This window comes from Physeter macrocephalus, chromosome 16, assembly GCF_002837175.3.
Source record: "Physeter macrocephalus isolate SW-GA chromosome 16, ASM283717v5, whole genome shotgun sequence".
Classification (NCBI taxonomy): domain Eukaryota; kingdom Metazoa; phylum Chordata; class Mammalia; order Artiodactyla; family Physeteridae; genus Physeter; species Physeter macrocephalus.
The window spans coordinates 58,753,569-58,766,928 of NC_041229.1; the positions used below are offsets into that span (position 1 = coordinate 58,753,569).

Below are 13,360 nucleotides of genomic sequence, written 5' to 3' on the forward strand. Positions count from 1 at the left end.
CTGGTCCACCAGCAGTAAGATGGGTGCAGGCACAAGTGCACCCCTGGGGGCAGGGAGGGGGCACAGTCCCCCTCAGAGCCCTGGGGAAGCCAAGCAGCAGAGGGGCCCAGGGTCAGTCACCGCCCCCCCTACCCCATCCCTCCACAACAGAACACCAGCCCGGGAGTCCTACAGTGTTGGGAGGAAACATCTCTAGTCACAGGCTAAATGTCTTTGGTGACAGAGAAGCAATCACAGGCTGAGAAGGACTGTGTTTGTTTTAAGTAAAGAAGAGTACATTCAGGCAGGCTTGGAGGAAACAACAACTACAAGCCCTCATCCAAGATGGCTAGCAGTTTAACTGAGCCATGAGGCACATTTATTTTGTTGATTTGGGACGGCAGGGCCTAAAGCGATGAGACTTGGCAGGCTCTCTCTCCACACACCTCAGGGAGCAGGCCTTTCCCAGGAAGCAGCCTGAGGCTGGGGAAGGAGAACGGGGTTGGGGGGTTGCCTGTCCCTGCCTGAGCCTTTATACAGTGAAGACCCACCTCCAACCGGGAGGGGAGAGGGGGCAGGGTGAGGATGGCAAGACATAAGGGAGGAAAGTGACCTGTTCTTATAAGTCAAATCCACACAGCTAAGCACAGCCATGCACAGGCTTTTCCCTTATAAACACCCTCCTGATGCTGAGGGGCGCCTGGGGACGGGCCCAGAGGGCATGGGTTTATCCCCTCCTCTGGCCTGTCTCCTGCAGCCTCCTCCATGCACTGAAGCCCAGGGCTGTGCAGCAGCCTCTCTCCTTGGACCTCCACTGGGCCCTGGAGGGACCAGGCAGAGCCCCTAGGACCATGGTTGGACTGAAGCCTTCAGAGGTGCCTCCCACAACGGCTGTGAAGTTCCTGGGGGCGGGCACAGCAGCCTGCTTTGCTGACCTCCTCACCTTTCCACTGGACACGGCCAAGGTCCGCCTGCAGGTAGGCGCCCTTTGGCCGAGGGTCATTATTCCCATCAGCGGAGGGGCTGAGTTCTCCACCGGGGCGCCTGCAGTGTCTGCCCACTCGCTCTTCCTCACAGCGGACCCTGAGCAGGCCACTCACCCCACTGCCCACGACCCTGCCTCGCCACCTCCCCATCACCATCACCCAAGACCAAAAGATCTTAACTCCTTGGCAGGGTGTGCCAGGGCCCTTCATGGCCTTGCCCTACTTTGTAAGCCAAAAAGTGAGAAGTAGAAGTAAGGAATTACTGGGTGAGCTTGGGCAAGCCACTGACAACTTGTACCAAGAAAAACAATCCACCTTGTTTTCCCTGAGGATCCAACACCACACTGTGTACAACAGTTTGTGGGCTGGAAACTGCTACACAAAACTGTCATTTTTACTGGGATGTGACGCTGTGATCATGCTTGCTCCGAGGTCCAGCCCCAAACAGGCCCCCCTGCACACAGCCCCGTCCACCCCGCACCCAGCTCCTCACACCACTGCGGGGTGTCCCTCAGATCCAGGGGGAGAACCAGGCGGCCCGGAGCACGCAGTACCGCGGGGTGCTGGGCACCATCCTGACCATGGTGCGCACCGAGGGCCCCCGCAGCCCCTACAAAGGGCTGGTCGCAGGCCTACAGCGCCAGATGAGCTTCGCCTCCGTCCGCATCGGCCTCTACGACTCCGTCAAGCAGTTCTACGCCCCCAAGGGATCGGACCGTGAGTGCTGAGGGGGTGGGCGGAAACAGGCTGTGGGTCAGAAGACCAGGGCAGTGCAGACTCAGAGGCAGAGCTGGGGCGTGAGAAGTTGGTAACATGCTCATGAGAAGACTCTGAGCCTCCGTTAAGGAGGCTCTGGAACCTTGGCCCAAGAGAGGAAGGCATCGAGCAGGGGAAGCCCCCAGAGATCAGCATCAGGCCCAGAGAGGTGCTGGGTGGTGAACACTGGCCTACTGACTCTCCTCCTCTCCAGACTGCAGCATCACTACCCGGATTTTGGCGGGCTGCACCACCGGGGCCATGGCAGTGACCTGTGCCCAGCCCACGGATGTGGTGAAGATCCGATTTCAGGCCAGCGTGCACACTGGGCCCGGGAGCAATAGGAAGTACAGTGGGACAATGGATGCCTACAGGACCATTGCCAGGGAGGAAGGGGTTCGGGGCCTGTGGAAAGGTAGGTCTAGACTCCAGGTTCAGGGGGTCTTGGGCAGTGATTTCCCTACCCTAGGGCTGGAGCAGGGAACTGGACAAGGGGGGAGGTCCCAGCACGTGTATTCCAGCGACTCTAAAGGAACATCATAACCATTGCAACATCCCAGCTGACCCACCACCCTGCCCCAAATTCAGTTCAGTTTGCCAACTCTTCACCACGTGCAGGACTGTGAGGGAGAGAGAAGTGAATAGAAGACAACCTCGTGGCTCTCACAGTCACACAGAGGAGAGGGGACATATCAAGGAGCAGCTATTCCACAGGGCAGGATGTGCTGGGTTCACGCACAGGGGCAGGGCCAAAGGCAGGAGAGGCCACGCGGGTTGGGGGTTGGGGCGGGGGGAGGTGACACGCAATCTGGGCCTCAAAGGCTGAGCTGGCTCCCGGTGTGCAGAGAGGGAGGGAAGGGCCTCCCCAGCAAAGGCTGATGAGGGTGACTGCAGGGCATGGAGAAGAAACAGAGGCCACTGGGGGAAGCAGCCATGAGGAGGGGGCTTCCTTGGGAACAAGGCTTTAGGGTTCCCTACGTGTCTGACTGGTGACCACCTTGACAAATGCTGTTGTCTCTCCCACATGTGGCTGGGGCTCACATGAATCTTGCAGAGGAAACAGTGACCCAGTGAAGGTTAAAGGCAGGACACCTGGGTCACAGCCTCACTTGCTGTGTGCCTTCCTGGAGCCCAGCCCTCATCTGTGAAACCACGGGGGTGGTCTTGATGCTCTCCAAGGGCCCTGCCAGGGCTACATCCTGTCACTGTTCCAAGAGCCTAGCCTCCCTCTTCCAAAGAAAGGCTTCCTTTTCTAGCTCTAGCCAGGTCTCAGGGAGGCATATTTTAATTTTGATAGACATTGCAGATTATCCTCTGAACTGTGGCCCAAACAAACACAAGAGGGCCTCTCTGTTTTTTGTCTCTAAGATGGACATGGATAACCTGAGAGTTTTTAAACATCAGAAAGGAAAGTATGGAATCTGCCCACCTGAGGTGGGCTCCTCTGAGACCCCTGGAATAGGGCACCATGTCCCCCCAGCTGGGGCCTGTGGCCTTGCAGCCAGGGGTTCCATTTCTCCTCTTCCCCACTCATCAGCCCCAACCCCTCCCTGACAGGAACTCTGCCCAACATCACGAGGAATGCCATCATCAACTGTGCTGAGATGGTGACCTACGACATCATCAAGGAGAAGCTGCTAGACTGCCACCTGCTCACCGGTGAGGCCCTGGGCTCCAGGCAGACAGCCCTCCCATAGCAGAGAGGGAACCCGGGACTCCAGAGAGTGGGCACCACCCACAGGCAACTGGGCTTTAGAAGGAGTAGAGGGAGGCGCAGTGTCCAGCAAAAAGTGCCCAGTACATCATTATGATGAGTAGGAAAGAACTCCAGACAGGAGGCCCGAGACCTGGCTTCCAGCCCCGTGCCACCTCTCCCCATGCACCTTTAAGCAAGGGTCACCTTCTCTGACTATAGTTTCCTCCAACTAGGTGGTTGGACTGGATTACCTTCCAACTCTGGGACAGCCCAGTTCTGTTTTACGAGTCCTTACCAAGAGCTCCGCCCTGGGCACTGTGAGAGATTTGGAAAACACTATCCTTACACTCAGGGAGTTCACAATTTCATGAGGGACAAACAGTGGACACATATGAAACAGAAAGCAAGGGCACTCCTCATCTCACAGCCCAATATTTGCTCTTCCCTAACCTGCGACAGACAACTTCCCCTGCCACTTCATCTCTGCCTTTGGAGCTGGCTTCTGTGCCACAGTGGTGGCCTCCCCAGTGGACGTGGTGAAGACCCGGTATATGAACTCACCCCCAGGCCAGTACCGCAGCCCCTTCGACTGTATGCTGAAGATGGTGACCCAGGAGGGCCCCACAGCCTTCTATAAGGGGTGAGCCTCCCCTCCTGCTGCCAGTACGCCCTCCTAGAGGCACAGGCCTCCCTCCCCACCTCCCTTCCTTCCCCCCACGTGGACTGTGTCTACCATGGGTCCACCTGGAAACACACTGGTGAACAGCACAGGTGTAAATGCCACAAAGGACAAGTATAAAGACCTACGGAAATGATTTTTAGAAAGAGTGGACCAGGTCTGATTTGGAGAGTCAGGGAGGCTTATCTGAGAAAAAGATGTCTCAGCATAGGTCAAAGTGCCATCCCCAAACGTCCTGGGCAGGGGAGGAGGAGGGAAAGGTGGTTGGTAATCCTGAGACTTTTCCCTGACCCACCGCCATCACTGTGGATCACCACAGTCGGCAGCCCTAATGCCCAATGTGCTTCATGTTTTCTTGCTTCTCTGCCTTGGCGTTTACTGTTCCCTCTACGTGGAATGCCTTTCCTGCGCCATCCACATGCACTACATCTTAGCTGTCCTTCAAGACTAGTTCAAATGCCACCTCCTCCCTAACACTCTCAGGTGTAAATTTTCCCCCTCTGTGAACTTCAGTGATATGTCCTCCACACCATTTTTATGGGATCTACCACTTCCTACTTTGTATCAATATTATAGTATTTGTAAGTTTAAATTATCCCCCATGCTAGAGTGCAGGCTCCTTGCAGCCAAGGACTGTGGCTTATACAGTTGACCCTTGAACAATGCGAGGGTTAGGGGCATGGACCCCATGCAGTTGAAAATACGTGGACAGGGCTTCCCTGGTGGCGCAGTGGTTGAGAGCCCACCTGCCGATGCAGGGGACACGGGTTCGTGCCCCGGTCCGGGAAGATCCCACATGCCGCGGAGCGGCTGGGCCCGTGAGCCATGGCCGCTGAGCCTGCGCGTCCGGAGCCTGTGCTCCGCAACGGGAGAGGTCGCAGCGGTGAGAGGCCCGCGTACCGCAAAAAAAAAAAAGAAAAAAGAAAATACGTGGACAATTTATAGTCGGCCCTCCATACATGAGGTTCCTCCATTGCCATTGTTCCTCCATATCCCTGGTTCCACATCCACAGATTCAACCAACCACGGATCCAACCAACCGCAGATCATACAGTACTGTAGTATTTAACATTGAAAAAAGATCTGTGTACAAGTGGACCCTCACGGTTCAAACCTGTGTTGTTCAAGGGTCAACTGTATACACCTTCCATATCCCAGAGTCCCCAGCACCAAGGCAGCACTCTATAGTGTAGTCATGAACAATCATCGTGACTGCTAAGTCCCTAAGTATGAGGCCTTTTGCTAAGTACTTCACAAATACTGTCTCACCCCCCTGAACTGGGCCGTGTTCTCCACATTTGCCGGGGAAGAGACTGAGGCTCAGAAAGGTCACGGAACTTGTCCCAGCTCACAAAGTTTGAACGGCAGAGCCACGGATCAAACCCTGACCATCAGATACCACCCACATCGTCCATCCCACGCTAAGCTCTTTGCTTGGCCCTCTTACCTCCACCACTGAGGAGAGTTTTCTGGCGCCCAGCGTTAGATTGGGCCCAACAAGCAGCCATGTTCTCGACCCTGGGATGACATCACAAAACTGAGTTCCAGCTGACAGTTATTTTCCTGTAAGTGCTTCCATCATTTCACTCTTCAGCTGTAGCCACTTGTCTCGGTTTGTACTTTCACTTGGCAAACATTCACTGAGCATCTTGCAGGTGCTGGGCCCTGTACTGTGCTTTGAAGAGCAGCCAACCAGTAAGGGACATTTATTGAGGATTTACTAATACCGAGCCCTGTGCTATGTGCTGTACCTTAACTCATTTAATCCTCTCGACAACTCTGTGCGGTAGGTGTTGCTGTCTTCATGTTACAGATAAGTAAGCTGAGGCTGAGAAAGATTAAGTTCAAGAAGCTGGTCAAGGGCTTCCCTGGTGGCGCAGTGATTGAGAGCCCGCCTGCCGATGCAGGGGACACGGGTTCATGCCCTGGTCCGGGAAGATCCCACAAGCCGCGGAGCGGCTGGGCCCGTGAGCCATGGCCGCTGAGCCAGCGCGTCTGGAGCCTGTGCTCCGCAACGGGAGAGGCCACGACAGTGAGAGGCCCGCGTACCGGGAAAAAAAAAAAAAAAAAAGAAGCTGGTCAAGCTAGGATATGAATCCAGGTCTAACGCCAGAGTTCACATTCGTTGTCCCCGTGCTATACGCCCTGTGAGGGGCCCAGGCTGAGGGCTCAGGAGAGGTCTTGGTGGGAGGTTCTGGTGCCCAAGCTGAGTCCCACGGAGCCGAGAGCGAACAGCCTGGCAAGGAGAGAAGGAGATATTCCAAGCTGAAGGAGCAACATGGGCAAAGGTGTGGGAGGAAGCGTCTGGCAGGAGCTGAGAGGACCAGGAGGGGATTAGCGGAGAGAGAGGCTGAAGAAGAGGCAGGGGCCGGGCCGCTCCCTGAGTCTGTGAAGCACAGACGCGCTACCTACCGCAGGACTGGCAGGCTCTCCGGAGAGTAGCTAAATTTGGTGTCACGTTGTTTTTGCTGTGGGGGGCCTCCGCAGGGGTAGCCACTCAGGTTGTAAATGAGCCCAGAAATACCCAGCAGCAGAATGGAGTCAGGTGGTTTTAACTGAGCTACTTAACCTCGGTTTCTGAAGAGAAAAAACTGGCAACAATCATAGCTACCTGATAGAACTGTGAGAATTAACTGCCTGACACAGTAACACGGCTCAAAATGTTAGTTTTCTTTCCTAACTCCAGCTTCTGCCCAAATTCCTTCAGTAGAGAAGAAAATGCCTGAACAGTCTCAGAAAATGCTCGTGACTAACAGTCCTTTGGCACCAGCACCGAGTGGGGAGAGCACATAGATCCGTGTGGGATTCCAGTCCACCCACCTGACCATGTGGTTGTTTCTCTCATCAGATTTACACCCTCATTTTTGCGCTTGGGAGCCTGGAATGTGGTGATGTTCGTCACCTACGAGCAACTGAAACGGGCCTTGATGAAAGTCCAGATGCTACGGGAATCTCCGTTTTGACTAAGACAAGGCCACCTGGTACTTAACTAGGACAAAACCAGTTAAGGATGGAATAAAGCAGCGGGTCCACACACACAAGGACATAGACCCACACATGTTTACAGAACTGTTTACTTGCTGCTGACTCAAGAAATAGAAGAGGAGGAAGGACTGTGGTCTTCAGTGCTTTGTCTTAAGAACACCTTTGTTTTGCACTGACAAAATGGATAATAAATTACATTAATTTGTGAAACCCATCAGGTTGGATGCCTAACATTTAGGCAAGGAAAAACAAAACAGATCCATTTGGATAAAATGGAAGTTTGCAAACTTACGTCCCCTGAAAAATCTGATTAGACGATGAATTATAAACAGGAAAGGGACAGGAGTGGCATGCGATTCACTCACTTGGAAATCAGCTAAGGAGTCTACAGGGGCACAGCCAAAGCAACACAAAGCTTTTGACTGCAGCCTTCTGTTAGCCATGGATCATCAGCTATATTTGTAGCGTGCCTGCTGTGTAAAACCCACTGGGATTCCAGGAAACGTGAGAAGAAAAGGAGAAAACCTAGAACCTATGTCAAAGGAGCACTGCTGAGCCAGTGTGAGGCTTAGACCCATAAATGTTTGCTGATGACACTGGAGAATCAAGAGGATGGCCTCAGTCTCTTTCCTGTAAAATGGGAGTAATAATCCCTTTCCTCCTACCTCACTTGGGGTGTTTATGAGGATCAAGTGAGAAGGTGGGCAAGAAAGCACATTATAAAAGCAAAAGCTCTGTACAAATGTAAATATAAGGACAATGCCTTGGGAAAGATTTAGTCGGTCAGTGAGGAAGTGCCAGGGAAAAAGTTTTTGAAAGACACAGTTGTCTAGAGGTGAGACCAAAGGAACCAGGGGTTTGGGGGCCAGGGGTGACAGAGAATGATGTGCAGCTGCGGGAGCCCCCCACTCCGTGCTGGACTGTGAGGCACCTTGAAGGGTGTGGAGTTTGGGGACAAAGAGATACATACTGGGCTGAGAGCCTTAAGTACCAGGACTCAGAATTTTTGGAAAATTACTATGACTCAATAAAGGAATTCACATCTTGAGTGTGGGAATGAGAATAGCCACTTTTCTTCCTTCTCTTTCTTGGATGGAATCACCCTTTCTCGCTTCAGGCTTCCTGTGTGTCAGCGCTGGGCCACACCTGGCCCACACACATACACTGCCTTCTGCCCTCCTGCAGGCTGGCTGCTCTGTCGTTTAGGGGTTCGGCTCCTCCATCTGTAAAAGGCAGGCTTGAACCAGATAACCTCCTTCTGAGCTTAACTGGCCGTATTTCACATTGATAATTGGGACCCAGAATGCCAGACTTTCTGCTTCTTAGCAGCCTGTGTGGCTCTGATGACAGAACTGGGTTCAAACCACACACACACACACACACACACACACACACACACACACACACACACACACACACAGAGCTATTAGCAACCTAACCATGGGGAATCCTTGCACCTCAGAGTCCTACCGAGAAGTGGGAATGACAATCCTCACTTTGCAGGAGGTGCTCAGTGATGTCATCCTTCCTTCCCTACTCTGACTCCTCTGCACCCTGGGGAAAAACCAACATCCACTTTCCGAAATCAGCACTTTCCTAAATCTAAATCACAATTTTTGAGCATCTACATATACGAGTGGAAAGTCCAAGCAAAAGCAAAAAAATAAAAATTATTTTGATTTAATGTCTGGTTCATCTTTCAAATAAAAGCTATATTTAAAACTTTCTCTTTCTTTTGACTTAACGGCATGTGCAAATCATTTTTAAACACTTGGTCTTGATTTGTAAGTTCCTAGAGGCCAAGGACTATGCCTTCCATGAGTTTCTATGTAGCAATATTAACCCATCATCTATCCAGAGCATACTATTCAGATGATGCTGCTGAAAGAGAGGGGATAAATGCTTCTGAGAGATATTTTGATTGAGATCAGAAGCCTAGTGACCTCCAACTTCAGTCTTTTGGGAGAGGGAAAACAAGATTGGTGGGAGGTCTTCTGAGGTTTTTCTGGGCAAAATACTAGATCTCTTTCCCCACTTCTTAAAGGCAGAGGTTGAACCAAATGACCTAAGACTAAAGTTCTGTGATTCTAAGAACTAAGAGCTTCCTCCAAGCCACAGGCATTCCCTTCCTAGTCCTGCCTCCCAATTTCTGCCACCAGGAAGCCAGGGATGCAAACTGCTGAGGTCAGATCACCAGCTGAGGCCAATACCCGTTCCCCCACTGCACCCTCACAGACACCTACCTCCATCAAGTCATTCAAAATGTTACCGAACCAAACTTGAATCCTCTCGCCCACACACAGTAAAGCTGATCTACTGACACTGGGTTGTGGTGAAGGAAAGTACAGCACTTATTGCAGGGCACCAAGCAAGGAGTTCAGGAAAGCTAGTACTCAAAACATGTGAACTCCCTAATGGTTTGTTTTGTCTTGTTTGTTTGTTTTTGGCTGGGTCGAGTCTTAGTTGTGACACACTGGACCTTTCGTCACAGCGCACAGGCTTCTCTCTAGTTGTGGTGCACGGGCTTGTCTTTAGTTGTGGCACACAGGCTCAGTAGTTGCATTGCATGGGCTCTCTAGCTGCAGCGCGTGGGCTTAGTTTCCCTGTGGCATGTGGGATCTTTGTTCCCCGACCAAGCATTGAACCCGCATCCCCTTCTTTAGAAGGCGATTCTTAACCACCAGGGACCACTAGGGAAGTCACCCCCACACACACCAGGGATTGAACCAGTGCCCCCTGCAGTGGAAGCACAGTCTTACCCACTAGAACACCAGGGAAGTCCCAGCAAAGCATTTTTAAAGGCAAAGTGAGGGAGGGGCATCCCAGGGTCTGTGAACAGCTTGTGCACAATTCTCTGATTGGTTGATGGTGAGGTAACAGGACAATGTCACAGGGGTAACATTATCAATCCTTAGGCGCCAGTAGGTCTGGGGGCTATGGGCTCATCATCATCAAGTAGTTAATTTCTTCCATTTGGTGGGAGTTTTAACATCTGTAAAACTACTCAGGAAATGTGCATCAGATACGATTATCTAGGTAATTCACAGAGGAGCTAAAGCAGAGACTATAGGAGAGGGGTCTGTCCCAGGAAGGCCCCATAGGGTCCTGCTGGGTTATAGAAAGAAATCTGCTTTTTCACAAACTCTTCTAGTATATGAGATAGTTTGACCCCTGACTCAGTCACATTAGTGACATAATGGATTATTGACTTCACAGAAATCTTGTTAGTAAAAGTAATATTTTTAAAGGAATATTTTATTCAGGAGGAATGAATGTTAAGTAAGGAAATATAATTATACCTCTATAGATGAGTTAATTTGTGTCGGGACACTCTGAAAAGTACAGACGGCTATACAAACCAAAGTATTCATTGTGCATACATCGTTAGCCACACATTGTGCTAGGGGCTGAGGTGAACGAGGCCCGTCCTGCCTTCAGCGAGTTCACTGGGGTGGTGGATGGTGGGGCAGGAGAGACAACGATGCACTGTGATGAGAGCCACCGTAGGGAAATACACAAGGCACTCAAGAGCAGAATCCCAGATGAAGGACACCTGACCTGGTTTGGGGCCCAGGAAGCTTCTTTGCAGAGGACACCTAAAGGACAAATAGGAGTTATCCTAGCAAAAGAGGGGAAAGTCATTCTAGGTAGAGGGAATGGCTTGTACAAAGGCCTAGAAAGAAGCAAGAATAAGGGGTATTCAAGTATTGACAGCTATCAGCATGGCTAGGTTGCAGACTAAAGGGAAGCAGTGAGAGAGATGGGGATAAAGAGGAAAACAGGGGGCCCTGAAAGGCTGGAGAAGCCACATATTATGGACTGAATATTTGTGCCCCCAAAATTCATATGTTGAAGCCCCAACACCCAATGTGATGGTATTTGGAGTTTGGGCCTTTGAGAGGTAATTAGGTTTAGATGAGGTCATGAGGGTAGCACCCCCATGATGGGATTAGGGTCCTTATAAGAAGAGGAAGAATGACCAAAGTGCTCTCTCTCCACCATGTGAGGACACAGTGAGAAGGCTGTCTGCAAGTCAGGAAGAGGGCCCCCACCAGGCAACCTAATGGATGGGCACCTTGATCTTACTTCCCAGCTTCCAGACCTTAATGAGAAATAAACTCCTGTTGCTAAAGCCACCAGGTCTGTGATATATTGTTATGGCAGACTGAGCTAAGACACCACATTAAGGAGTCTGGAGTATTCTGAGGGTAATGTGGATCCACTGAAGTGTTTTAAGTAGGGATGACTGACTGCAGTGCAGAGAATGAGTTAGTGGAGTGGACTCTGGTCATAGGAAGATGAAGCTGTTGTCATAACCCAGACAAGAGTATTGGAAGTGGGAGTTGAGTGAATAGAATAGTAATAAAATCAATAGAAGATTCCATCTGGAAGGAGTAGTGAGAAAAAAGGACAATGCTCGGGCTTCCCTGGTGGCGCAGTGGTTGAGAGTCTGCCTGCCGATGCAGGGGACACAGGTTCGTGCCCCGGTCCAGGAAGATCCCACATGTCGCAGAGCAGCTGGGCCCGTGAGCCATGGCCGCTGAGCCTGTGCGTCCAGAGCCTGTGCTCCGCAACGGGAGAGGCCACAACAGTGAGAGGCCCGCGTACCACAAAAAAAAAAGGACAATGCTCACATGTTCTAAGTAACTTAGAAATACCCTCAGTAATATTCCCAGCAAATCATTTTTTGGCCTCTGAACCAAACCACTTGGGTAGTAGCAGACTCACCACCTCCAGCTCTGCCTAGGGGAGAGTTTTCTGATAATGAATCAAAGGCACAGATCTTGTACCATTTATTGCTTTGCCGACTTCTGTTATTTGTTAAACATATGCTGGGTCTGACATACACAGGGGACTAAGGTGCCCCTCCAACAGGCTCCCACAACCCTGGTCACACTGTGCCCACCTGTCTGTTGGTCACACTAGCCTATAAGTTCCTTGCAGGCATGAACAGGGTATTGTTTACATTTGTATCCCTCGCCCTTAGTAGAGTGCCTGGAATATTGCAAACTTAATGAGTGAATGAATGAATGTTTTAATTTTTAAAAATTGTAATAAAAGTCACATAACATAAAATTTACCATCTTAACTATTTTTATGTGTTCAGTGACATTAAGTTCATTTATAATGTCGTGCAATCATCCATCCCGAGAAGTCGTTTCATCTTGCAAAACCGAAATTCCATACCCATGAAACAATAACTCCCCATTTCCCTCTCCCAGGAAGCCCCTGGCAACCACCATTATACATTCTGTCTCTCAATTTTACTGTTCTAGGTACCTCATATAAGTGGAATCATATAGAATTTATCTTTTTGTGACTGGCTTATTTCACTTAGCATAATGTCCTCAAGGTTCATCCTATAGCATGTGTCAGAATTTCCTTCTTTTAAAAGGATGAAAAATATTCCATTATATATATATATCTGTATGCCACATTTCGCTTATCCATTCTTCCATCAATGGATATACTTAGGTTGCGTCTACCTTTTGGCTATTGTGAATAATGCTTCTATGAACATCAGTGTACAAATATCTCTCCAAGACCCTGCTTTCCATTATTTTGGGTATATACCCAGAAGTGGAATTGCTGGATCAATTGCTGGATCATTCTGTTTTTCAATTTTTGAGGGACTGCCATACTGTTTTCCATGGCAGCTGTACCACTCTACATTCCCACCAAGAGTGCACAGTGTTCCAATTTCTCCACATCCTCACCAACACTTATTTTCCATTTAAAAAAATAATAACCATCCTTATGAGTGTGAAGTAGTATCTCGTGGTTTTGATTTGCATTTCCCTGATGATTAGTGATATTGAGCATCTTTTCATTTGCTTATTGGCCATCTGTATATCTTCCTTGGAGAAATGTCGATTCAAGTCCTTTGCCCAACTTTGATTGGGTTTTTGTTGTTGTTTTTGAGTTCTAGTAGTCCTCTATATAGTCTGGATATTAACCTCTTATGAGATATGTGATTTGCAAATATTTTCTACCATTCTATAGGTTGTCTTTTTACTCTGTCAATTGTATCCTTTGATGCACAAAGGTTTTTAACTTTCATGAGCTCCTATTTGTCTGTTTTCTTTTTTTTTTTAAATTATCTGCTCATTTTTTTAAACATCTTTATTGGAGATAATTGCTTTACAATGGTGTGTTAGTTTCTGCTTTATAACAAAGTGAATCAGTTACACATATACATATGTTCCCATATCTCTTCCCTCTTGCGTCTCCCTCCCTCCCACCCTCCCTATCCCACACCTCTAGGTGGTCACAAAGCAC

General features: G+C 49.9%; 1 protein-coding gene across 6 annotated transcripts in view; it reads left to right on the forward strand.

Annotated features, from left to right (window-relative positions):
* UCP3 (uncoupling protein 3) overlaps positions 1 to 13,360 on the forward strand; it is a 33,217-nt gene that overhangs the window by 4,887 nt on the left and 14,970 nt on the right. Inside the window, exons 2-7 of one of the 6 annotated variants that reach the window (XR_008619652.1) lie at positions 737 to 956; positions 1,481 to 1,682; positions 1,936 to 2,136; positions 3,279 to 3,380; positions 3,877 to 5,661; positions 6,945 to 7,033. Coding sequence is in view for 4 of the 6 variants with exons in the window: in XM_007118963.4 (XP_007119025.1) it covers positions 831 to 956; positions 1,481 to 1,682; positions 1,936 to 2,136; positions 3,279 to 3,380; positions 3,877 to 4,057; positions 6,945 to 7,059 (927 nt within the window). In the remaining 2 variants the exon portion in view is untranslated. Of the gene's footprint in view, positions 1 to 736; positions 957 to 1,480; positions 1,683 to 1,935; positions 2,137 to 3,278; positions 3,381 to 3,876; positions 5,662 to 5,751; positions 6,171 to 6,944; positions 7,296 to 8,584; positions 8,786 to 13,360 lie in introns of those variants that run through there. The other 5 variants (XR_008619653.1, XM_028501445.2, XM_007118963.4 and 2 more) reach the window with 5 other exon arrangements.